General features: G+C 42.9%; 1 protein-coding gene across 2 annotated transcripts in view; it reads right to left on the bottom strand.

Annotated features, from left to right (window-relative positions):
* NPY (neuropeptide Y) overlaps positions 1-27,109 on the bottom strand; it is a 217,981-nt gene that overhangs the window by 94,397 nt on the left and 96,475 nt on the right. For both annotated transcript variants that reach the window (XM_069648318.1, XM_069648319.1), the window contains exon 3: positions 5,819-5,899. In XM_069648318.1, coding sequence (XP_069504419.1) covers positions 5,819-5,899 — 81 coding nt within the window. The remainder of the gene's footprint in view (positions 1-5,818; positions 5,900-27,109) is intronic.

The following is a 27,109-nucleotide window of genomic DNA, read 5'->3' as shown; positions in this document are numbered from 1 at the left end:
ACCTTCCAATAGAAGCACCGCATGCACATTTCCCTCTAGTGGGATGTGCGCTGCGCAGCCCATGGCAATGCTTTTTGCAGGCAGGCATGTTGTCGTCCAGACAGCCAGACTTCCGGGCCAGCAAACGCTTCAGAAGTGACGTGCCTTATAGTGTAAAATGACCAGCATGTACTGGGGGAGCAATGTCCAGGAGGCAAGAATAAGAGTGATATCATAACACAAAACTGTACCTTACTTTCCCCCAGCTCCGGACGCCAGACACCCGACACACAAGCCGCACACCACACCATGCTCCGCTCAGGCACCGTGATTTTGAATTAATGAGAGCTCCTCCTCCTCCAGTAATCGTAATGAATGCCAGACTACCGCTGTGGGGATAAGGCTCAGCCTCTCCTGCCCATGCTGCCTGACACACAAGCCGCACACCGCTCACAGACTGGTTATTACAAAAATCTGGGTAGACATTGAAATTCCAACATCAGATCATTCGGCCTCATCACGAGATCGGTGATGCAGTGAAAAAGTGGCAGTAATTCCATTTCTGCCACTTTCTGTTTAGCGGTAAAGGAATCACCATTTTTACGACACTTCTGAATTTTGAGTTTGTTTTGTTTGTTTGTTTTTATTGTTTGTAAAGTGGAGGATCAATGACCAGCAAAAAGCTGGAGGTAAATCCTCCAAATTAACGCCACAGAGTCCAGAAATAGGGATTTACAATGCCCTACCACAACACCAAATCCTGTGGTAATTCCACAGGACTGAGTGCCAGTAACGTAAAATAGGTTTGGTGGAAAATCAGCAGATTTACCATCAAACTAGTAGTGAGGCCCATTGACTAAAAGAAATAAAAGGAGATCATTTTTTAGAAATGCCAATCTGATGCTTGCCATTGGTCAAATGGCTTAAATGAACACAGTTTTGTTGAGCCTCCAGATGGCGAATGGTGTGTTCTGATGTGGCCCTTTGGAAATGATGAATTTATGTGCTTTGGTGGAGTATCTTATTTGCCAATTATGTGAAAAATAACATTGCAATCGAGGTTAACTTGTTAATGTGTTTTATATAATGACCACGTCACTTTTCGACCACTGTCGTGTTAAGTAATTGATGACATTTTCACCTAAAGCCTCAAAGAAAAAAAATGGCCATTTTTAGAAGGATCTATAGAGAAGCAACCAGATATCATATTACTGGTATCATGCAACAATGTAGTAACATGGAAATATAAATGGGGGAAGTTAAGGACTTTAAAATGAATATGAGATAAAAAGGAAATAGTCTAAGAAACATACAAGAAGACTAGCACCAATGTATAGTCACTTCTTGAGGAAAGTATTTAAACAATGGTTTACCTTATTCTATAAAGCTAATGCAACTTCTGGTAAGAATAACTTACTGTTATTTCAATGTGCAGATTTTACTTACCCGTGTAAATAACAAAATCCACTCTAGCCAACTGTTTACTCAAGTATAATAATGAACAATCATAATGCCTTTATCCCCTGACTTTCACCACAAATTTGTAAATTGAAGTGAATAAAGGGAATTGTGTACTTCCATGGAGCTCTTGCCCTGTGTCCGCAACATCCTGGTACACGCTGCAAAAGTAAGCAGTAAGCCCGGTGGTCTTTGGAAAAAAGCCACATAAATCAGGGGCAGCGATGGGGCCCCCTGCAGAAGCAGGAGCTGGGCCGAAGCAGCAAGGCTGGGAGCATAGCATAAGCAAACTGAGGGGAAGGACAGCTCCATCAGCCACTGGCAGCTGCAGGGCGGACTCATTCTGGTGGAGGAGTCAATCCTCGGTGCCAGAGGCAGCGAAAAGGAAGCAGATCGAATGGCGGTCAGTCCCCAGTGATTGGCATATGGGTAAAGTGGCAAGTAGCCAGATCCCAGACCACAGCAAGGACAAGTGCATGGCTGTATTGTTGCAAAATAGAGATAGAAGCAGCACTTACGTTCATGCCCCAACCCCTGATGATCTGGGCAGATGTAGGCCTGATCACATGAGTTCTGTTCATTCAGGGTATTGGTGTGGATTATCTCCACATGCAGTACTTGCATTCCTGAAGAGGCCCGTTCTATATAGAATGAGAGCTAATCCTAGTTGGGGTATGTGCGGCTGCTTGGCTGTGGGGCCGGATGTGACTGAGAGAGGTATGCTCACACTTTGTCATGATACCTCTTACCACAACATTGTAGAGAAGCACCCCGTGTTCTGGCCTTTAATGGCAGCATCAGAAAGATAATGCACAAAGAGCCTGCAGGCAGGACAAGGAAGGAGATGCAGTGGGTGACTTAATCAAAGCAAGACATGATACAACATATAATGCAAGAGCTTAAAGAAACGTTATGGGAAAGTACTTCATATTTGGAGGAGCAGAGGCCGGAAATAACAAAAGGGATACCTCTGACTACTGCCTGGACTCTGTTTGTTGGTCCTGGATGCAGACTTACTGGTGCAATACATAGGATGCTCTGAAGCATAAGCTTCCATGCCACATGCAGGCAAAAGTGTCCTGCTTGGAACTGAGTCTATGATGACTGTGTGAGCAATCTACCCGAGGAGATTAGTGAGGAAATGGGTAGGTCTCTTGTGCATAATCAGACATGTTAGTGAAAATATGATGCAACAATTGTTATGCAACACGCAAGGGTGATTCCATTGGTCACGCCACTTACTGGCACGCAATACCAAGGTCTGCATGGCTCAAGGTTTTGCTGGCAAGGTGCCACTAATTGTTCTTTGTTGACATGTTACTTAGTTGCATTGCAGAAGATATGGAAACAATGGGAAGAAGCACTGCAAGTATTAGTTCCAAGATTGGGGTTAGGAACAGGAGTGTGTACAGGGGTTGTGCCTTGCAATTATGGTTGACATATAATTATAATGCTGCACAAGCTGAGGTTGGGCCACAAACAATGAAGACAGTGGGCCTCATTACACGGTAGGCGGTAAGGGATTACCGGCACCGGTAAGGGCACCGGTCCCGGTAATCCCTTACTGCCCTACTACGAGGTCCCTTAGCGGGTCCCTCCCCTAACCGTTGAGGGACTTCAGAGCTAATAACGGGACTATGGGGGCTCAAATGGGAATGGGGAATGGTTCCCGGAATGGGGACTGACCGGGTCCTCCAAGGTCGGAATGACCCGGTAAGTCCCTATTCTGGGAACACGGACCCAGAATGCGGTAAGGGGGTAGCCATGGTGCTAATAGCGCCATGGCTACCGCCTACCGTGTAATGAGGCCCAGTGTCATCTTGTTGTGTACCATATCTTGTCGTTCCATGATGTGATGATTAAGTGTATGTCCCTAAATATCAGGGGAAGAACAAATCTACTGGACTGGTGGAGGGTATACAAAATACCTTAGCAAGAACAATTATGGTCACATTCTTAGAGCAGACTCTCCTCACTAGCAAATAGCACATTAAACTAGGCAACTGTTTGGAGGCGTCCAATATATTCTTCTGCATAGACCTCAAATGCCAGAAGTGTATGGAGTGTATCTATATTGCTGCATAAACAGTTATGGCAGCTGCAGCAGTTCTGTTTAGAAGTAAAAACTCTGAAATGGATGTCCATGGCAGGTGAATTAAAGTAGATGGGGAGAGGTTGCACGTGACATTATAACTGAATATTAATGGCCCTCATGACCAGGTAAAGACAAGATGGTGATGTGGTCTGGGGACTTAACTGTCGTTTGAATATGACACTGGATAGGTTAATTGACACATCCCAGAGATATTAAAGAAGCACATATTTTCTGAAGAGCACTTTAAAGAATATTGAGTCTGCTTGACAAATGATGGTTTTACATCAGTTTAACCAGGAAATCAAGTCCTGATGAAGTGCTGCATATATAGGTGTAAAACTTGTGTAATTCAATTGTGCAAACGTCAAGTCAAATTGTGGATCAAAAGCACTTTGAACAGTTTATTCACATCTCAGTAAAATATTCTCAGAAAAATATTGCTGCCACTGAACAGTTCCTATCAGTAACTGATTGTTACTTTTAGTGTCTGTGTTGTATAGATTAGAGCAACCTACAAGTATGACTATTGAGTTAACTGTCAGCGCAACCCCCTCAGAATACTGTGCTGAAAGGGCATCCCCCCTTTGTTCCAAGAGAACATGTGACTTCCAGGCGTGTCACTGCTCTTTGTTGAAGTTTACAAACATGGTTTAACTAACACCATTTCTTGGAAATTAGGATACAGTGCATCTGAAAACAGCTAGTATGATGACCAGAATGTCCACCCTAAATAAATAATGAATTAAATATCTACATGGGGAAATGTTCAAATTCCATTGATAGAAGGACACTTGACAAAAGGCACATGTTGATCACCTGCAATTCCCTTATACTTTCTAAAAATAAACTCATCATAGATTTTTCTACAGAAGTACTACATACTTATCAAAAAGAACGCTTGAAGTACTTCTGCAAATGTGTACGTGATACAGGAGACTTGGTACACATGTTCTGGAAGTGCCCCAAACTTATGCAATACTAGGTAAACAATTACAAGTACTCAAGAATATTTTGGGTGAATTACCAATTTTAACATCTATGAACGAGATGCCATATGGTTTTGAGAAACTGCCAATGAACTGATAGTATTATTACAATAGATGTATTACCTGTTCAAAAACAGGCCCTGCAGAACTGGATAAAAGATAAACTGTGAACAATACATTTTTGCAAATTAAAATGAAGTGCTAAATAGGAGATCTGGAGCCTAGCGTGCATAATAAAATTGTAAGTGGGTGCAGACCTTTAACATATCTGCGGGGAAGACGGTGTGCATTGTGTGTATGATTGTACAGAAAGAATGATGAATCACAAGTAAGAATGCATATCAAATACCTTTATACATGCTTTAGTTCAGGGATTTCAATATATATTGGTTGTCAGAGTATCACAATACATGTCAAATAATACAAGAATATGTTTGATAAATACATATGGGAAATGTGGATAATATGATATATCCAGTGCTTCACTTACATTTTGGGGAGAAGAAGTCTTAAAATTCCATGCCTAAAAGTTGTGTAGCAATTCTAGGTTTGTGGAATTCAAACTACTTTCAGCCTAAAAATGTTGGGAGGAATCAACTTCCATAACAAGACATGGGAACTCAGATTGTAAGGGGGGGATGTAGTAGTCTCCTACCTCAACCTTTTAAGGTTTGAGAACAAAACAGAAGACAGAGTAGCAATTGGACTCATAAACGTCCCTTTCTGGATTAAGGGAACAGGGAGACATTCAAGAAAAATAAAATGCTGTCAGAATATATAGTAACACTTCTGAGGGGCCATAACTGGACATCTTATAGTGCATGCCTCTCGAGGGGTACAATCTTTGGAGATTTCCGGTCTCCTATTTTATGTTTTCTGGACTAAATAAAATCCATAAAGGGCTTCTGCTAAGCATTGGATATGCATGTGAGATGTTTTCTAGTTTACAGATATAACCTAGAACATCCATAATCGTTATACATGTCTAAAATACATGCAGAAGTTGAATAAGAACATTCTTAAAAAAAGGGAGTACCATGTATTGTGTTATCAAAAAACTAATTTAATTGTTGATGGATCTTGATGGATCTTGATGCTTGATGCAAAGTATTATCATTTGAGACAGAAATCTCACAATAGCATAAGAATGGAAGGCTTTAATATTTGACAAGCTATTTCCTCAAACCACCCATACTTTGATCATGTCACTAGTCAAGAAAAAATGCAACAGCTACAACTTTCTGTAAAACTCTATTTTCCAATTCTATATTCACTTTATGACTAAAACATGTTTGCTCACCGGGATCTAGGAAGGTTTTCTGTACTTTCTCTCCACCAAAGATCGGAGATCATGGTCTCTGGACTTGATCTTTTTCCATATCTGTATCAGAGAAAAATATTCTGATTAAAATACAATTCTCAAAATGTGGCATAATACTGAAAATAAAGATTGTTTAATGATATTTAAAAACAATTAACACAAACCCCATTTTAACCATTTTAACCTCTATTTATGTGAGTCACTTTAGCATGCATGTACCATATGAAATAAACAGATTAATAAAAATGGACTAAGGTGTTATTTACCTAATGTGTAAAGACAAAATAATTACATTTGCTTTATCATTTTCTATACAGTCATGAGAAGCCACCTATAAACACATTAAATGGGCCACACACTGGGCCTCATTACGGGGTAGGCAGTAGCCATGGTGCCGGGTTGGCGAAATAGGGACTTACCGGGTCATTCCAACCTTGGAGGACCCGGTAAGTCCCCATTCCAAGAACCAGTCAATGGGGATGGAGCTAATAACGGTACCGCAATTTGCGGTACCGTTATTAGCTCTGAAGTTCCTTAGCATGTCCCGTCCTTAACACCTGGTAAAACCAGGCATTGAAGGAGGGACCCGCTAAGGGAACTCGTAGTAGGGCGGTAAGGGATTACCGGCAACGATCTCCTTAACGGTGCCCGGTATCCCTTACCGCCCTACTCGTAATGAGGCCCACTGTCATGATTGACTGTTTATGTGCAGCAGGATGGCTAAGAGTTAGATTACAATCGTATTGCACAGCAGAGAAGAACAATTCTGGCCAGAAACGAGGCATTCCTGTAATTTCAGTAGCATATTTCTAAAATAATAAGAATGACATATATATTTAGTAGACCGATTTTGTCATGCCTAAATATAATTGGCCTGCGTGTCCTGGATAATTAATAGACAGATAACAAAGAGAGCCTATGGAGACATTCTTGAGCATGTTTATCATAACACTAGAATTCCAAGTATAACACTATTCCATTTTAAGCTGGCACCCTTTATAATATGATACTAGAGAGTGTGTAGAACATGCTTGCTCAACATTGTCACAAGTTCTGAAAAAGCAAGAGAAGTTCTTTTGATGTGGGTGTGATTTGTGTATGCAACATCAGAGCTTGCCTTCACAAAGGGGAGAAGCACCCAACTTTCTAACATTTTGCTATCTGGCTTACTAGCAGACTGCAAGGGGAATATTGCTTTCATTATCCACGTATTATCAGTCAGTAATGAAAGCACCTACTCTGTAGAAGCAGTGTTTAAACACAGATCACCCCCATCAAGCACTACTGGGTGGCATAGCAAAAGTAGGCTTAGTGAGTTCACTACTACAGGATTTTCGCGCACTATCCACTGGTTGTGGTTGCCCGTTTTACATAGGAGTTTTAGAATTCTATTTTATATCAGTGGTCAGATTAAAAGCAGCATACGCGCATTGGTTCTAATGAGTGTGGCAATCTTATTACAACATTTTCAGGAGGCTTGAATCATTGGTGTCGTAGGGAGACTACAAAGACTTCGAAAGTGGGCACGAAATGCTTTTAAACGGGATTAAAACTTCACACTGTCACGACACTGAACTCGTTTTCCAGGTGAGTTAGTCATCGCCTTATAATGGTTTCTTTTTTTTTAATGTATTGTTGTTTTGTAAGGAGCCTACCTTGAACTCAGTTGCTTCGGAGTTCCCCCAAGTAGAAAGGGAGGAAATGCGGAATGAGGCAGGAAGAGTATAAACCTTCAATCTTTGCAACATTTAGGAACAGTTAGGTGTGAGGAGGGGAGAAGTTCAGTACAAGCAATACAACGTGGCCTTAGATTAATGCAATATGCCACTAAGTGAATACCAACTGTATTGCATAACAGCGCAATACAGGAATCAACATAGATAGAGGTTGACAGTAAAACAGAACAAGGATGCATACAATTCACTCAGACATATGGTGTTGCATCCAGAGTCAATGGTGACCTTCTGGTCTAAGTTCAGAGGCAAGAGAGAGCTAGAAAAGGTAAGCTTCCAACCATTTGTACAACAGTATGTGTTTGTCCAGCACTCTCAGAGCAATAGGGAGATTGATCAACAAGGGTCTACCTGAAGTGTTTAGTACTTTCTCTCTAAATGTGTGTTTTCTGGACTGGACTAACAAAGGAAAAAGAAGACACTGACCTTAGGACTTTGGTGGGGCACTGTGTGGTGATCTTCTGTTGGAGATAATATGGACGGACTGGACGAACTGATCAAGTAAGCCCAGTGGACCATGCTTCATGCTGCGTGCGGGGACACAAGTGATTGTAGAATGTTAAGTAAGCAATCATGTGTGGACTCTATGGGGTTTTAATGTCCGACCAACCACAGTTGGTGGTAGAGATGCTAGGATGAAGAGGCAGCTGTATTTAAGAACAGAGCATACATTTGAACAGAAATGACTTACAGAGAAGGCAATGACAAAGAGCGGGGGCAATACTAGGATAAGGTGCCTTAACATAAGAGCATTGTTGTACAGAATGACGTATACCAGGTGGTAGTAAGAATAGGAACATAACGTATGGACAGGAACTGGAGGGCATTACAACAATTTTCACATTGGGAGTCTGAGGCCAGCATTTACATATTTTCAAATCATATAATGTAGTCTGAGGGCATAATGCAGCAGAGGTGGGTTGGATGGTTAGTTTGGATAGCAGGAATTGGGGGGCTCCTTCCATTGTTAACAGGTAGTGTTTGTGCCTCCATTTTAAGTGCTCCACTGAAGATATGGCTTTATTGGCCTGGGGAGAGTATTCCATTGGAGTGGAGCAAGTAGGGCAAAGGAGCAATTGTGGGAGGAGGCACGCAGGCACAAGATTCGAGAAGAATGCAAGAGAGTACAGTTAAATGCATTCAGTGGAGTAATGGGGAGCAAGACCGTGGATGGCTTTACAGATGAGTAGCAATAGTTTAAACAGGAGATATTCAGCATGGTGACAGTAGGCAAATGTTGAAGAGGGTGTGTGTCACAAAGTTAAGGACTTTGTTGAGATGAGAGAAAGAGCTGGCAGGTAGACCAAGAAGTAAAGTCATGCACTACTGCATTTTGCTGAGACCTAGCGTAGAGTTCAGAGGGTTTAGTTGAGTGTATGTGAGGTGCAGGTGGATTTTTCTGATGTTCAGGAGGTTGACTCTAGCATCATTGGCAGTGGCATGATGACTTGTAGAGTTTCAGGTTGCTGTCAAAGAGAGCCCCAAGGTTGGGAGCCATTGATGAGGGCATGAGGAGGTTAGGGGTGAAAGAAATGGGAGAGCAAGGTTGGCATTGTAGGTAGGGAGGTAGGGAGAAAGATGACATCCGTCTTTTTAGAGTTTAGCATGAGAGCACAGAGAGCCATCCGTTGGCTAATGGCTTTTAGACTACTGGTCATGCATTTGGAGATTGCAGGGTTGAAGGAGAGGAAGGAGAATAATATCTGAGTATCAGCAAAGAGAAAATCCATCTTTCCAAAAGAGGATGGACTCAGGATTGATTCTTGAGTGACACCCACTGGAAGGGGTGTTGTGGAAGATATGCTGGAGTCCCATGTGATGGAGAAGGTGTGGTCAGAGAGGTAGAAGGACACCCAGTTGAGTATGGTGCCCTTGAAGCCAAAGACGGACAAAGTTTGAAGCAGATGGGGATGATTCACACTGCCAAAGGAAGCTGAAAAGTCTAGAACAATGAGAATGGAGGAGAGCTGAGAGTGGTGGGCAGTGGCAAGAGTTTTGGGACTGGAATCCACATTGGAGGGGTCCGCCATTGCGTGTGCCTCAGGATAGTTTATTTATTTAGGATTTGTATAGCGCAGAACCACTGACACTAGGGCTTAAGGGCGCTGACATACACAGAACAAACAGAAGGCTGAAAGCCACGAGAGAGGAATACAGGTGCAGGAGAGCTGACGGTAGGACCAGAATAGTGTTTAATTAAACAGATAGGTCTTCAGTCCTTTTCTGAAGACTCTATTAGAATTTTCAGCTCTCAGTTTAAAGGGGAGATTATTCCAGGCCGTAGGTGCCGCAGAATCAAAAGCTCCCACCCTAGTCTGCGACAGTCTGCAGGCAGGGACAATTAACTGGGAGTGGCTATTTGATCTAAGACTGTATTTACTCGTTTTAGGCCTTAATTCCTCATTAAGGTAGATAGGAGCAGAATTTTTCATACAGTTGAATGAGATGACAGGAGCCAAAAGAGAATTCGTTCCTTAATAGGAAGCCAAAGAAGCTCCCTTCTCGCCTTAGAACTATGATCTGATCTCTTCTTGTCCAGAACAACCCTGACAGCGTTCTTTTGCACCACCTGCAATCTATTCACTCTGCAGTTTGGAAGGCCGATCAAGAGACTATGCAAATGAGGTCAACCCTCTTGAGTAGTAGGGAAGAAAAGAGATAGGACTGTAGAATGAGGGGCTGGTTGGGTCAGCAATTAATTCCTTAAGTAGAGGTATCACTGTGGCTGTTTTGGAACAGGCTGGGAAGATAGCAGTCGGGAGAGATAGGTTAAATAAATCAAAGAGGTGAGCAGAGGTGGCAGGAGGAATTTCCTTAACAATTTGTGGTTCAAAGCAGTCAATTAGCTGTAGAATGGGTTGGCTGAGCAAAGGATGGGTAAATGTTCAGTGGGATAGGTCGTGGAAAAGGGAGACAGAGAGGAGGGTTTGGGGAAGATGGTAGATGTGGAGAATGAAGGAAGGGAGTGGGAGAGATAGCAGAGTGAACAAAGTGTCCTGTTTTTTGGTTGTTTTAGTGTAGAAGTAGTAGACAGTCTTCGACAGAGAGGGATAAATAAATGGACTGGCTCTTGGGGGGTCATGTCCTGGACTATCATAGATAGTTTGTAAGGGTGCAAGAGAAGAGTGGAAACAAGATTAGTGTAATAAGCGCATTTTACTGTGCAGAGAGCTGTGGTCAGGATCAGTAGAGAATGCTTTTTGGCACGAAGAAGAGTGGGTAATCAGGCATTATGCCAATTGCGTAAGCAGGAACACATTGTCCTCTGCTGCTGGTTTGGGTGGGATGCTTGAGGCTGCAGGAGGAAAAGGGCAAAGGAGCAGTTAATGTTGTGATAATTGAAAGGGGTAGACAGGGCAGAATTGAAATTGATAAATGTGAGTTCAATGAAGCAAGTGGAGGAGAGCTTGAAGTGAGTTGTTGACGTTGTTGAGTGGGGCTATGTAGTTGGATCTGTATTTACTTTTGGTGATAGGTGAGGTATGGGAGATCCAGGGAGCAATACAGAGGGTTTACTGAATGAGAGTGTGGTAATAGCCAATTGTGGGAGCAGAGGAGACCAGAGAGGAAGATAGGAACAGGAGATTGAGGGAGATACCTTTGATGTAGGTTATATGATGTATTAAGTAAATTATAACGCGCCTGCACACAAATGTTTCCAGGCGCGACAAAACAAGGGAAGGAAGACAGAGGGAGGACAAGACAAACAATCTTACTAGGCCTTGTGTTATTCAGAATAGAGGTTGGAAGATAATGTAGTGTGACTGGTGACTTGCCCGAGACAGAGTGGTCAATTTGGAGCTGTTGAGCCTTAGTCGTATTGGAAAGGTGTAGGTCACCCATTATGATGGCACGGAAATTGCCTGGGAGAATTTCAAATAAGAAGTGCAGATCAGGGAAATTAAAAGCTTTACTGTGCTTTTGTGTGGTAGATGAAGATAGTAAGAGGTTAGAGTTAGAACAAGAAATGCTCAAATGAGGAGGGAGGGAAATCAGAGAGGAGAATGGGTGCTAATAGTTCATCCTTGCTAATTATGAGACCAACACCACTTCTTTTTTGCACAGACAAGGGGAGTTGAAGGAGGCAAACTCAGTCAAAAGGGCAGCCATGTTGGCATTGTCAGTAGGTGAAATGCAGGTTTGCGGCAATAGGAATCAAAATAATTTGTAATTCCTTTGTTGGTGGGGCTGGTAAGGAATGTCTGGGCAGGTTAAAAAAGATTCAAAACGATGCAGTGCGAGTTCTCTGTAATATTGCTCAAAGAGAACCGTTTTCAGTGGCTCACAGGGTACTCCACTGGCTCCCTGTTGCTGCCAGGGTTCAGTTTAAGATACTTACGCTGGGTCACAAATGCCTATTTGGAAGTGTGCTGTCTTATTTGAGGGAGAAACTGGTTGTCTATAAACCGGTCACCACTTATGGTCCTCAGATGTACATGGGTACTCACTACTCGCTTTGAGAGAAGCAGGGGACATGGCCGGACTACTTGCGGACAGAAATAAAATCATCTTGTCTTTAGGAAAGGCCTGAAAACTTGATTATTCGTCTAGGTGAGTCTCCCATCTTTCTGTTCTCTTCCAGATCAGGTTTGTGTCTTGTTGGTTGTTGATTGTGTCTCTATTTAGCGCCCGGATGCCTAAGGGCTTTGGCACTTAATAAATAAATAGATAATTGAAACAGAAAAATAGAAAGGATTTATTTTGCACAGAGTTTCAATGAATGGAGGATACCACAGGGGCAACGCGCTGGTCTTGGAAGCAAGACCACGCAGAGCAACAGAGGTTCCAATCCCAGATCCGCGCTTAGGACCCAAAGTCAGGGACGGTATTAGGTGCATTATAAAAAAACAATTCAATAAATATTTCAGATAACCACAGTGAGGTCGATAGGAGGAGGAGCAGAGGTAATTGCTGAGTAGATGAAGGGCAGAAGAGGTTTGTGTGAGTGGGATGGGAGAGAGAGGAGTGGCCGGAGTGGCGTTTGGCAGATAACTGAATAATGGGGATGGGTAGACTGGGGAAGAGGTGCCACCGGGGAGTGGAGGAAACTGAGGAGTTGGACGAAGGCCCTTGGCAGAGTGAGAGAGAATAAACACTAAGTTAAAGGCCTGAGCCCGGCATCTGTCAGGTGCAGACCTGGAGTGGAGCGCTGCACTGTTCCCCTTAGGGCTCTCTTCTTTGTGGTTCCTCTGATCATAGGGAACTCTGGAGATTTCCCGGTAGGCCTCTGCCCCATGGGCCTCTTTTGTGTGGTATTTCCTAATGTTCCCATTGGAAAGAGGTTGAACTTGCTGAAAATGTGAAATGTGTAGTCACTTTGAAAATTATTTCCAAGGCCTCTTTAGGTTTCCAGTCCACCCCTGATGGGAAGTGTTGTACAAAACATCTGGAGAGCTATCTGGACAGCTACAGATGGCAGACCCCTTCTATACTGTGCGCCAGGTGCACATAGTCCTCAATTTCCAAGTGAAGATGCCTTGCTCTCTGGCACAATGTCCCAGTTCATCAAAACATGCTATTCACCTGCCATGCACTCGTCTCTTTTGAGCAGGGCCCAAATGTGTGCATTGCTCATTTTTCTGGTACTGTTTTCTTGTGTATGGTTTTTTTGTATTATTTCAAGTACTACACAAAAACAGATGGGTCCTGTTCCCTGTATGAAAGATGTACAAATAATTCCCACAATGAACTCTTAAAAACAGTCAGATAGCCAACAACACAAACAAGTAAAAAGAAAGTAAGTAAGCAGCCATGGAGTAAAAGCTAGCTGAAACAAATATGGTTAGTAACAGGAATTGAATTACACAGCCAAATTGGCAGCAGCTGGCAAATGTCGGTTGCAGTAGGCTCCCTGCCTAGATGTGTAGCTCTTAAGGCAAATGGGCTTTGCCACAGGTGACCCAGGATCCGCCTGAGATCACCCGCTTCTATGCCAAGTAAGCAGGCTGGTCACAGGCAAGAGTGATGAAGGATAAGAAGCAAAGGTGACATTTCAATATGTAATTTGGAGGATAACTGGTGAACTACAGTGGGAGTGATATGATCACTAACAAGAAATGCTGCAGTACCCAAAGGTTTTCAGAGAAGATAAAGATGCTCCTATGCATAAATAACATGAAATCCTGGCTTCAATGTGGGGGGCATGCGAAACACAGATTTCTAATAGTGTGAGGAAAGCGAATTCAAGGAGTGTAGGAGGAGGAAAACGGTAGAATATGTAAGAAGTAGAAATTCAGTGTGTGCGGGAATTGGCTTGAAGGAATGAAGCAACTTCAGATGTAGATGGCCCAGTGACAGCCTTGTCTTGGAAAGCAACCGACGATAACCACAGACTGAGTGATGGAAAGGCCAACGGCACTCATGCTGATTTTAAATAAAGGGGGTCACAAGTCTGAACAATGGGGCATCGTGCGGGCTATTCGGGGGAAGGTCCTGGAAACGAGGAGTAGCGATCAAGAAAACTACGCCGTGAGATTCTGGAATGTTGGTGGACAGAGCAGCAGCTTGAGCCAATTGCTCCTGCTCCCTCCCAGCCCATAGATGATTGACATACAACAAAATGAACACTATACAAAAAAGAAGATTGAGATTCCCGACAATCCAACTTCAAAAAAAGCCAAACAAGGAGAAGATATGGATGAGATTCCAGGAATTGGTGATATTTATGCACTGCTACTGAAGATTGCCCAGGATGTGGGAGAAACGAAAATCACCTCGAGTGAATTGTCCTCTCAAGTGGGCCATCTGGAGACCAGAGTTACTAAGGTGGAGGCTGAAAATACAACTCTGGCCACGGAGGTAGCGGGAAGTTACAGAGCCTACAAGGAGTTAAGATATGATGTCTCTGATCTAAAGAAAAGAAATTTGAAGCTGGAGGCTGATCAGACAAATTTGAATCTGTGCCTATTGGGTGTGAGTGAAAACCCTAACTTGGACAAGGATCTTGATTTGAGGATCAAAGGAATATTGGATGAGACTCTGGGAAAAATATCCTGAAGGATGCAGACCTGGATTACTCCTTTAGAGCTGGTAAAGGTGTGAGGGAAGGGAAACCCAGACAGATTATCATGGTGATGAGCAAGGTGAGCACAAAGGAAACGATATTGAAGGCTGCAAGAGAAAAAGGGAAACTTCTGTCGAATGGAGTCCAGTTGGCCATTTATCCGGATTTTCCAAAGGAAATTGTGGATATGAGAAAAGCTTTTAAAAATGCTAAAGTTCTGGCTCAGGAAAAAGGAATTAAAACCATGTTGGTTAAGCCGGCAATCCTAAAGATTTTTTTTGAAAATGGGATTAAATCCACTGAGGATCAAGCAGAGGCAGAAAACTGGCTGAGGAATGGGAATCATAGGGTTGATAAAAATGCAAAACAGATATTGTGATTGTAAATGATGTGGAGGAGGTTAAAGTATTAATATATCTGTTATATTTCTGTTTATTTATAATATAGTATGTTTTTTTCATGCTTTATTCAATATCAGTTTTGTTTATATTCAATCACTGGCTGTTGTAATCAACGGCAGTTTGTTTGCTCGAGCGTTCAAAGTGCTCGTCTCTTTGTTGTGGGTGCCTTCCTCTGACGTTCTACATTGAGGCCGTGAAGCTGTGAAGCTCTGTAATATTTCTGGCATACGCAGAGTTCACATGTGCTTTCACTTTGTTGATTGATGTGCGTGTTTGGTATACAAGGGGGACTCACCTATTGCAGCCAGGGTGAGATTTCATTAGTCCGAAAGGGTTTTGTGCGAGGTGACGCAGGCAGGGATAGCTTCTGGTTTTGGTGGGCGGGATCTGTTGTGAATTTACCCGTTCCGCTCCGGTGAACCCCCGCCCGAGTCAGCACCATTCTCTGTGGAGACATATTTTTAGGGAGGTAAGCAGAGTTCTTATTGAGGGTACTACCCGTGCATGCTCGTAAGGACGTAAGGGTACGCAACCCCAAGCCGGCAATTCAGCCACCCACACAGCCTTCAGAGCCTGGGTCTGTCAGGTGTAGCGCCGCGCCTTCTCTCGTTCCTCTCGTTATGACAGCGCAGAGGAGAACAGCGGGTGACTTACATGCATTGGTCGAGTATGGTGCACGGAAGAGCGGGGATTAAGGAGAGGAGCAGTCGATGGAGCCCAAGCAATATAGTTCGACCCACTGCAGGCTGAATAAGGTGCAGAGGTGGGGCTAGGGAGGGAGATAATGTGCTCAGCCTAATGATTCGCAGTGGCATTGGTTTCTCTAGATTTCAATTGTATTGTCAGTTTTTTGTCGTCTCCAAGCAAGTGGTCATGTTCACTTAAAAACCACTGTGAAGTACTGAACACATGCTGCTGAACAGGGTAGCCTCACGCCAGTGTGTGTACCCCTGTCCTAAAATAAAAGTCACCATGTATTATATGGGGTTTGAGTGCATTTTGCTTATCTGCCAAAATGTAGTTGCAGACACAGACTGTTCGTTAATTCATGTCGTAATACTGATCTTCTTGTGTGTGCCCCTTGTGCATACTGGTATGGAACTACTGCCTTCAATTGCTTAACTTTTCATCCTTTGTTTCCCTGCAGCCCACTATACTGGACCCTTGGTTCCATGGCCAATAGCCCCGAACATTAATCGTAATGAAAACAATTTTTGTATTTAGTACAGCATGGGCACTGGTAAGAGCCTAGCGTAACACTATTCCCTTTAAAAATGTTTACCCGCCCAGTTAGTTCCACCCATTGTCTCGGGTTTCATGGAGATCCAAGGAGGTTAGGTGAATTATGGCACTTTCAGGATAGGATCCCCGGGAAACCCATCGCAGAGCGGGTGAGGGGAGACGGGAACACTGTCTCATGTTACGAAGGTTCTGATCTCTTGATATATAAGGAATGGGAGAGCTGGGCTTTGTAGGTCTTCTAAGGGGGTTGCGTCTTTACTCTCCAAGATGGGAGGGGAGTTCGTATACTTTCAGGCCGACCCATGCTGGTGAAAGTGCTGACAGATGGTGAAAAGTACAGCAATATGTGTATGGAGGTGTAATATACTTTAATAACGTGATGCTATCGTTCCTTAGTCTGTGTGTAGATAGGAGTAGGCAGTACAGTGTGTGGCCTCAAGATGCAGTTGTGCCATGGGTTTTGAAGGCGTGACAATATTCAAATATGGTGAAATTATTCCCTCTTCTGTGCTGGCAGTACGTGACGTTTTTAGGGCCTGGTACACACATATGTTGACAGGACAATAGTTATTAGGATGAGTTTTATTGGATATTCTTTGCTTTGCCCATTTATGTATGTCTGAGGCACTTTATTTCCCTTTGTATCCTATGTATGGGGGATTTGTGGATTTTACTGTCACCATTACCATGCCTCTGCACATTGTCAAGATAGGAATGCTGGTACTGAACAGTTTGATGAGATGGTGTTCTAACCGTGTGGGATATGAGGGGCTCTTATGTGTCGCAGTGGATGAGTGAGCTTGTGTGGACGAAGGGGATGATTATTGTGGTATAGGTTTACTCAAAGCCCATGGGGTAGTCACAGTGAATCAGTGAGAATATACAAGCGTACTTGGGTGTGGGTCTCCTTTGGGGTTCATCCATAGTTTCATGGTTTTGCTGTGGATGATATAGTTGGCATCTTATAGGAATGGGTGTTACTCTGTGGATATTGGCTAGCACATTCTCTGACGATCAGTGTAGGGATACAAATGATGGGAGTAGGGTTGAAGCTTCACAAATTGTATCAGGACTACGGTACTTTGTGTGAGGGATGGTACTGGGCTATCTTGACCATGGGGTATAATTTATGACTAAGTGTGTTATTATTACTTTTCCGGGAATGTGATGTGGAGAGAGGCTCTGGGTTTTGCCATGGATTAGTACGAATTGCATACTTGGCCTTGTTTCAAATTGAATGATAGGGTGTTATGGTGTAGACATTTTATGAGGATTATACTTGCCGATCTAAGGGGGGGGTGGGGCAGTCCTTTTCTATGTGAAAGTGGAAGGGAAGTTCTGGAGGGTTCGATTGTTCAAATCCAAGAAAGTTTTTATATTTTCTGTTTTGTTTTTTGTTCTAGTCATAGGGTTTAATTTTGTTGTGTTATTTTAATTCATCACAAAGGTTGTGAGACGGGATACACGCATGTCTTACTTTTACCAGAGGAACTTAAGGGTGGTATCCTGGAATGTAAATGGTGCTAATTGTGCTAACAAGAGGAAAGTGAGTTTGATCAAACTGGAAGAAATGGGAGCAGATGTTGCACTGCTTCAGGAGACTCATCTGCTGGATACAGATATAGATAAATGGAAACGGGGGTGGGTCAGCGATGCTTATTGCTCATCCTTCACTACTAGTTCTAGAGGTGTGTGTATTCTATTTAAAAGAAATTTGCCAATTACAGAAATGAAATGTGAGAAGTATGTTGAGGGGAGGATTGTTTGTGTAACTGCCAAAATTCAGGATGTTCAATATCGTTTCTGCAACATTTATGCTTCCAATGGGGGTGATGGGAGTTTTTTCGTCTCTCTAACACAGGTTTTACAGAATATGCATGTAAGTAATGTTATTATCGGGGGGGCTTTAATGTTGCTCTGGATCCTGAGTTAGATAAAAGTGGGGGGGCAGTGGACAGTGCAAATAATCGGAAAAGAGTGGCATTAAAAAGACTAATGGTTGAATGGAACCTCTCAGATGTATGGAGATTGCAGAACCCTTCAGCGAGGCAATATACATTTTTCTCTGCCAGACGTAAAATATGTTCAAGGATAGACCTTCTTTTTTTTTTTTTTTTTTTTTTTTTTTTTGAGGTGGAGCATTTTTTTTTTTTTAAAAACTCTTTTTATTAGTGGTCGAGAAAAACACAAAACACAGCTAGAGCTTCATCATACAGATCGCAATTATCATGGTATGGTATTGCAGAGGAACACAGTACATATAGTATACATTTTCCCAATGCGGTGAGTCTAAGTGTCGCTGTCACCATCAGAGGTCATATCACAAAGGAACATTCTAAGGGGACCCCAAATATCCTTAGGTCTGCAGGCCGAAGGGCGTGTGAGAACAAACTGCTCCTCAGCCTCATTCACATAGACCAGTTCTCGGAGAAACTGCTGCACAGTGGGTGGCGACGGATTTTTCCATTGAAGCAGAATACATTTTTTGGCCACTGCACATGTGACATTAAACAGTCGTCTGGTCTTTTCGGAACATTTTCCGATGTCCCCGAATAAGTATTTCTGTGGAGACAGCGTCGGGGGGATTTGTGTGATCTCCTCTAGTATATTTGCCACCTCCCTCCAGAACCCAGCCACCACCGGGCAGCTCCAGTACATATGGAACGAGCCAGCGTAGTCTGCTCTGCACTTTGGGCATTGACTCGGAGCGCTTGAGACAAATTTGGCTAACTTGGCCGGGGTGTAGTGTAGTCTATTGAGAATTTTAAATTGGATTACTCGTAGCCCAGCATTTAGGGAAACCTTATTGGTAAGTGAACAATACCTTTCCCAAGTCTTATCATCAATAGGGATCTGAAGATCATTCTCCCATTTATCTCTGCTAGGACCAGGCGTGGGCGAGTGTGCTTGTACCATGGCATATAGACTGGACACACCTAAGCGGCCTCCGGATGTGATCATCTGAACGCAAGGGTGTGTAGGGGGTTCATCGGGGAAAGACGCCCAGTATTTCTGGAAGGCCGATCTCATACGATAGTATTGCAGAACTCTAAGTGCGCCCCTGCCCAGAGCCCCAGTTATCTGCTGAAGGGTCACGAACTTTGCATCAATAACCATATCACCCAAGCACATCTCGTCGTCAGGGTCCCAGGCCGACCGCAGGCAGGCGCCATATGTTGGGGGGATACCAGGGTATCTCCATAGGGAGACTTCCGGATTATACAGGCACGACAGTCCCAGCCTCTTGAATATTGCCCGCCAGGCTGCAACCGTACTACTGACTGGGTTAAAATCACATGAATCCCTGTAACGATCATCAAAAATGACAGACTGTATGTTCGTGGGTACCGTGGTAAGTTCTTCTACATCTACATGTGGGGGGCCCCCATCCCTGGAATACCAATATTTAGAGAACTGGGCCTGGGATACATGATAATAAAGTTCAAAATCAGGGGCCGCCAGCCCACCCGCAGAGTATGGTTTAGTTATCCTTTCCCACCCTATTCTTGGAGTCTGTCCATGCCATAGGAAGGCCGTGGCCATAGACCTAAGTTTGGTGAAAAATAGTCTTCCCGGCCAAATCGGTATGTTCACAAACAGGTACAGTAATTTGGGGAGGATTACCATTTTAAGGACTGCTACCCTGCCATGCAATGATAACGGAAGGCGGTCCCACAATAACAGTTTAGTCTTCAAGGCCTGTAACGTGGCATCATGATTATCAGTGTATAATCTATTTTTTCCATGTGAGACAAGTATACCCAAATATCTGATGGACTCGCTGGACCACTTCAGCCCGCCCAGAGATACAGGGCAGGCTGTTGCCGGTGTAAGAGGAAAGACCTCCGACTTATCCTTGTTTATGGTGTATCCAGAGTATGTAGTGAATTCTTGAATCTCTGCCAGTATGGGGGGTAGGTTATTTTCGGGCTCACGAATATATAAGAGTGTATCATCAGCGTATAGGGATATTAACTGTGTGAATCCCTTCAGGTTAATACCCTTATTGGCGTGTCGAAGCCTTATCGCGATTGCCATTGGTTCTATTGTCAGGGCAAATAATATAGGCGAAAATGGGCAGCCCTGCCTAGTGCCACGTCCCAACAGAAACATATCCGAGATTGTTTGGTTTGTTAGCACCCGGGCACCGGGTTTCATGTAAAGCAACTGCACATATCTAATAAAGTTCGGGCCCATCCCAAACGACTCCAACACTGCCAGCAAGTAGGCCCAGGAAACAGAGTCGAAGGCCTTCTCAGCATCTAATGATACGGCAACAGCGTTCCTGCCTGGGTCAACCTGGGCCAGTATTCCAAAGAGCCTACGTAGGTTAAGTGCCGTAGATCTAGCGGGGATAAACCCATTCTGGTCAGGGTGGACCAATGTGGGGACCGCAGGCAAAAGCCTGTTGGCCAGTACTTTGGCGAATACTTTGGCATCTGTATTAATGAGAGACAATGGCCTGTAAGATGACATATCTTGGGGGGGACGGCGCGGTTTAGGGAGAACAGTTATTAACGCCTCTCTCATGGATGGAGGTAGTATGTTACATTGAAGGGATTCCTCCCAGACCCGCAACAACAACGGAGCAAGCTCCGCACTAAATTCTTTGTAGAACTCAGCACCGAGGCCGTCTAATCCTGGAGCTTTATTGGACGTTAAATCTTTAATCGCCTCAACAATCTCATCTGTAGTAAGAGGCTGGTCTAGTGCAAGGCGGGTCTCCTCTTGGAGTTTTGGAATCTTAAGTGCTGCAAGGTATTTCCCTATCTCGGTGGCGGATTTAGTATCTCTATTACTATATAATCGTTCATAGAACACCGCAAATTCAGCATTTATTTCGTCTTCATTCACTACAACCGTACCCCCAGGCGTCTGTACGCTGGTAATGCGATTTGGGTGCCTGTCTTGTTTGAGTAAGTTGGAAAGTGACCTGCCCGTTTTATTTCCCTCGCCATATCTGCGGGCCCGGACAGGGGATGCCATGTACTGCACTTCTCTAGAGGCCAACTTACTGAATTCCTGAAGTTGTGTCTGTATGTCGGCCAATATGTTCTTGTCATGGGTGCGAGAATAAGTGTCCTCCAGTAGTTTCAGCTTGCCTTCAGCCAGGGCCAGTTCAGCCCTGACTCCCTTAAGAAGGCCAAAAGATTTAGACAATAGCGCACCCCTGACCCAGACCTTGAAGGATTCCCACACCGTGGAGTATTTATCGACTGAGCCTATGTTGATTTCAAGAAATTCAGCGATCTCAGTGTGAAGTCCCTCAACCGTCCTGGGGTCCCGCAGCAATCCCTCAGGCATCCTCCATCTCCTAGGGGGTCTAGGGCTATTGTGAAAAGCGACCTCAAGTGTTATAGGGGCATGGTCAGATAGTGTGCGGGCTAGTATTTCGCATGCCTTTGTACCAGCAATTAGAGAGGGGGAGACAAACCAATAATCGATTCTGGATTCGGAATCATGTACCGATGAGTAGTACGTGTAACTCCTCGTAGTCGGGTGGAGAACCCGCCAGACATCTTCAAGGAAAAGCTGAGACAGAACATCCTGTACCATAAGAGAGGCCCTGCTAGGTGCTCTCGCAATTGTGCTGGATCTATCAAGCACCGGGTCTATGGTAACATTGAAATCTCCTCCCCAGATTATGGTAGGGCTATTTACAGCAGCGATCAATTGATATACATCAGCATAAAAGGTGGGATCATCAATGTTAGGCCCATATGTGTTGACCAACAGTATCCGTTGGCGTAATATCGAGCCCCAGACAAGGACGTATCTGCCCAAAGGGTCCAGTTTATGGCCCTCAAGCCGGAGCCCAAGATTCGGGTGTATAAGAATGGCAACCCCCCTGGACTGGGATGAATAGTTGGTATAGAACCTGGACTTGCCCCAACCGGGCATGATGACCTCATTATCATTTCCCATAGTATGGGTTTCCTGTAGCATAATGATTTGGGCACCATGTCTGACAATGTAATTTCCCACTTGTTTGGCTTTCGAACAATTGTTCAGTCCCCTCACATTCCATGAGATAAGTTTAACCCTCAGAGCATGAACAGACCTTTACAGGAAATGTAACCTACGGGTAATAACAAGAGCGTGAGGAGAGCTATACGAAAGGATTGCGTGGGTAGTATCGGACAACCCCCAGACATAGTATCATGCATCTCAGACCGTGTCAGTGAGCTCCAGACCACTAGTATCAACAGTAACCAACATGAACTTCCCAAAAGAACCTTCTCAAAGCTGTGACCCATGTAGAGGGGGGGCCTACTCACTTTACAACATAGGGTTCGAAACAAACAGTCCCAACCTTTCCCTCCCCTAACCCACCCGCCACCCTCACCGTCTCCCCCAACTCGACAGTGTGCAACCCCAAACTTAAGGATAGACCTTCTTCTGACTTCTGTTTTTTGCATGCAATCTTTTAAAGGGGGAGACATTAAAGCATTATTGATGTCAGCTCATGCTCCGATCTCAATGGAATTGCAATTAACCTTTCCTGTTCCGAAGTCTAATACATGGTGGATGAATGTCACACTTCTGGATGATGGTGATATTGTGGATAAAATAGTTCAAGAGGCAAAGTTCTTTGTAGCTGGAAATTGGACTGGAGAAGTTAGAGTGGAGTTTGTGTGGGAAGCCTTCAAGTCCTACATGAGAGGTATGCTGATTGGATTGTCAAGCAAAAAAAATCAAATGAGGGATGCTGAAGTGAAGAAACTAAATAAGGAAATTCAGGATCTTGAAAAGGAAAATATGCGTAATTTTTCAAGTGATACTTTGAGAGTTTTCAGACTGAAGAAAGAAAAATTAGAGACTTGTATACTATGAAGGCTGAGTGGCTACTTTTTAGAACCAAGAGCAAATACTATGAAAAGGGAGAAAAATGTGATTGGCTTCTTGCTCATCGCTTGAGAGTCATGGATAATGAAAGGACTGTTAATGCAATAGAGAAGCTAGATGGGGTTGTGACTTTTGAACCTACAGAAATGAATGAAACATTTGAGACATATTACAAAACCCTGTATTCTTCAGAAGCCAATTTAACTGTGAGTGAGATATGTCAATTCATTGATGACTGTCACTGAAGAAAATCAGTTCAGAATCTTTGGAGTGCATGGAAAAAGAATTAAGTTTGGAAGATCTCAGGACTGCTGCATGTGAATTGAATTCTGGGAAATGTCCGGGTCCGGATGGATTGCCAGCGGAACTTTATAAAATATTTCCAGAAGAGGTTTTTGAGCTTATGCTAGAAATGTTGCGAACTTCTCTAAGGGATGGATGTCTTCCAGTTTCCACAGGACACGCATCGATCTCTGTTTTTCTGAAAGATGGGAAACCACCTGTTAAAACATGCAGTTATCGGCCAATCAGCTTGCTGAACATTGACAACAAAATCTTTGCAAAAGCATTGGCCTTGAGACTTCCCTAATGGATATTATAGATCAAGGTCAGACAGGTTTTGTGAAAGGAAGACATGTGTCAGATAACATGAGGAGGCTTTTGTTGACCCTATTTGAAAGCAGGGAACGTCAGAATGATGTGGTGGTGTTGTCAATGGATGCGAAAAAAGCATTCGATCGTATTGAATGGAAATATCTTTTGAGTGCTTTGGAGGGATTCGGATTTGGAAAAAACATGATCGGATGGATAAGATCGTTGTACTCACGGCCTACTGCAAGTGTTTGAACAAATGGCATGAGCTCAGACATTTTTGAACATGAAAGAGGCACGAGAGAGGGTTGTCCATTATCACCAATCCTGTTTGTTATTGCTATGGAACTACTGGCTGTGCGAATAAGAGAAGATGTGAGAATTGAAGGTATTCATTATGGTGAGGCCAGTCAAAAGGTTTGGCTGTATGCGGATGATATGTTACTGGTAGTTCAGAATGTTGAGAACTATTTATTTATTTTTTTTATTTTTTAATTTTTTAATTGAATATAGTTGAAATTATATCAACTTTTTCAATTTACAATTTATAAAAATAGAAAAGATTCATAAACATCAAATTCAGGTAATACAAATATTCATTATAATTTAAGAAAAAGAAAAAAAAAAGCTAAAATATCAACAAGTAAAGAACTCTTAATTTCATTCCATGTTTAGAGCATTTAAGAAATTGATGGTTGCAATTCTTATACTCATACATTCAGTGGTTGCCATGGCGATCCATCTATTTCTTGGGTCAAGTTGTGCAAAGTACGCAAAATGGTTAACAAAATGCAGTTTTCTCAAGGTACATAGTGCAGGACAGTTCATTAATAAATGTTGTAGAGTTTCAACGATGGTTATATTTTTGCAAAACCTACACCAGTTCAGGTCAGAGGGAATTTGCTTTCTTTTTGTTTTGACCTCCCGAGTGGGCCAGATGTTAAGCCGCATCCGCAGAATGGCCATTCTTATAGCAGCAGATGGTGCCAAACGTAAATACGCAGGTATATCCTTATAACGCTTGGGACCAAAAATTGCAGGGTCAAAGTCTTTGTAAGTTAAACATTGAGTTCTTGTATCAATCCAGTCTATCATATATACCTTTTTCTTGGCTTGTTCTGGGTGAAGTACCAGAAGTTCAAGTGATACGTCAGCGTTCACCATAATAGACAATATCTTAGAAGACCAATGCCTCGGAAATTTTTCAGCAGAGCTAAGCAAATAGCTAGAAATAGAAGATAACGTAGAGTTATCACATGGGGCTAATATACATTTCCGAAATAGGGCACATAGACGCCAGTTATATATGGCAGTTAGAGAGGTTAATCCCATTTCATAGCGTATCAGTGCTCCAGGAATACATTGTGGCAGATGTAAAATTGCACGCCAAAACTTGGCTTCTAATGCATTAAGAAAGCCTGAGGGAACAATTAATGTCTCCAAACCGTAAAGGATAGTTGCCACAACATTCTGATTCCAGTATGTAATGGCAGCTTTGATAGAAAATTTGCCATATTTAGAGACAATTATTCTAGTTTGACAGATTGCCGTGATTAACTTATGTTTAATTTTAGTAAAATGTGAGTCTAACGTCGGACAACCATCAAAAATTAGGCCCAAATACACGTAATTTGGTACTATCTTTATGGGTGTTCCCTCAATTTGCCATTCTAGCAGGTGTCTACGTAACCCCTTCGGGACGTATGTAACAATTTGTGTTTTTCCAGTATTTACTACTAGTTCATTTTCTTTAAAATATGAGCATAGTGCTGCCAAAAGGTTGCGTAAACCACTGGGAGTTTTAGACACTAAAACCAGATCATCTGCGTACCATAAGGCACACATTTTTACACCATTCAGTTTGGGAGCATCAATTGTTATTTTACTAAAGATCCAACGTACGTCGTTAATGAAGAAATTAAACAGGGCGGACGCTAAAATGCACCCCTGTTTCAATCCTCTAGATGTTGGAATTGGGGCTGAAAGCAAGCCCTCAAAATTCAATCTCACATAAACTTTAGTGTGTGAATGAAGGGCAAAAATTATATCAATAAGAGTTGAAGGACACTCCGCTTTGCATAATTTATCTATGAGTTTTGGTCTTGAGACCGAGTCAAAAGCGGAGTGAAGATCTATAAACGCGAAATATCTGGCTTGTCTCTTATTAACTGCTTGTTGTCTTATAGCATTTAAAGTAATTAAATTAATGCCAGTACCTAATCCTGCAACAAAACCAGTTTGTGCTGGGTCACGTTGAAATGCTTTTTTTGACCAAGCATTAAAATCTCTTAATACCAACCTAGAGAATATTTTACCTGGAACATCCAATAACGTTATTGGACGATAGTTCTTCGGGTCCATGCGATCACCCTTTTTATAGATCGGAATGATCACAGAAGAGCGCCATGAGTCAGGAATATTTTTGGTTTGTATGATGTGATGGAAGGTATTGTTCAGGATTAGTGCCCATTCTGTTATATTTTGTTTGAGCATTGAATTAGTAAGGCCATCCAGACCCGCAGCTCTAGATGAAGAGGATGATTTGATAAAATCTTGAATAATTGATCTTGTGCAGTACAGGGCCCACCCGTTCCCAGATCTACTGTTGTACCTATAAACATTCATTTTAAGATCATTATATAGAGCAGCAAAGTGTGTGACCCACACCGATTCAGATACTCCATTAAGTTGTATATGCCCTTGTGGTGGGGTATTACATTTATTCAACAAATCCCAAACCAGTGCAGAATTTTTGTTCCGACAGGCTGCCAAAAAGTGTTCACTGTCTATTTGATACATAGTTGCTCTCCTTAAACGCACCCAATTTCTATAACTCGATGCAGCAGCTTTAACTGCCTTAATTTGATCAATCAGAGGGAGTTTGCGACTTTTTCTGATCTCTCTTCTGTAAGCCTTTTTTCTTTCGCATAGAGCTGTGTCAAACCTATGCACATGACTTTTAGGAGGTTTACTATGAGTAGGATAGAGATTCGCAAAGGTGCTTAACACGTCTACATACGAGCCAGTCTTATGCAGCCGGTGATTGTCTAGTATGGCACCATTCAGGGCTAGTAATTTATTAACCGACCATTTGAAGCGGTTTTTACCTCTATTAACAATTACAGAATGATTGTAATAAGTTGCAGTTTCTAAGTGATTTTCAATTTTGATCGCCCAAAATAATGCTAAAAGGTGGTGATCACTGGATGGCTGTTTTACTATGATAAATTTGGTGGTATTCATGAAAATGCTATTTGACATACAGATGTAGTCAATTATAGATTTTGAATTGCCTCTCTCCCAGGTGTTCATTGGGGGCATATCACCTATAATTGCCCCATTTGCCATTTTTAAATCGTGATCTTCCATAAAGGAGATCCATCTTGCACCCTCATGGTTCAACTTTCTTGTGTGCGAGTCAAAACAAGATAGGTTCAAATCACCCATGAGTAGG

This window comes from Ambystoma mexicanum, chromosome 2q, assembly GCF_040938575.1.
Source record: "Ambystoma mexicanum isolate Mex_15411 chromosome 2q, UKY_AmexF1_1, whole genome shotgun sequence".
Lineage (NCBI taxonomy): Eukaryota > Metazoa > Chordata > Amphibia > Caudata > Ambystomatidae > Ambystoma > Ambystoma mexicanum.
This window is presented reverse-complemented; position numbering and strand designations above follow the sequence as displayed.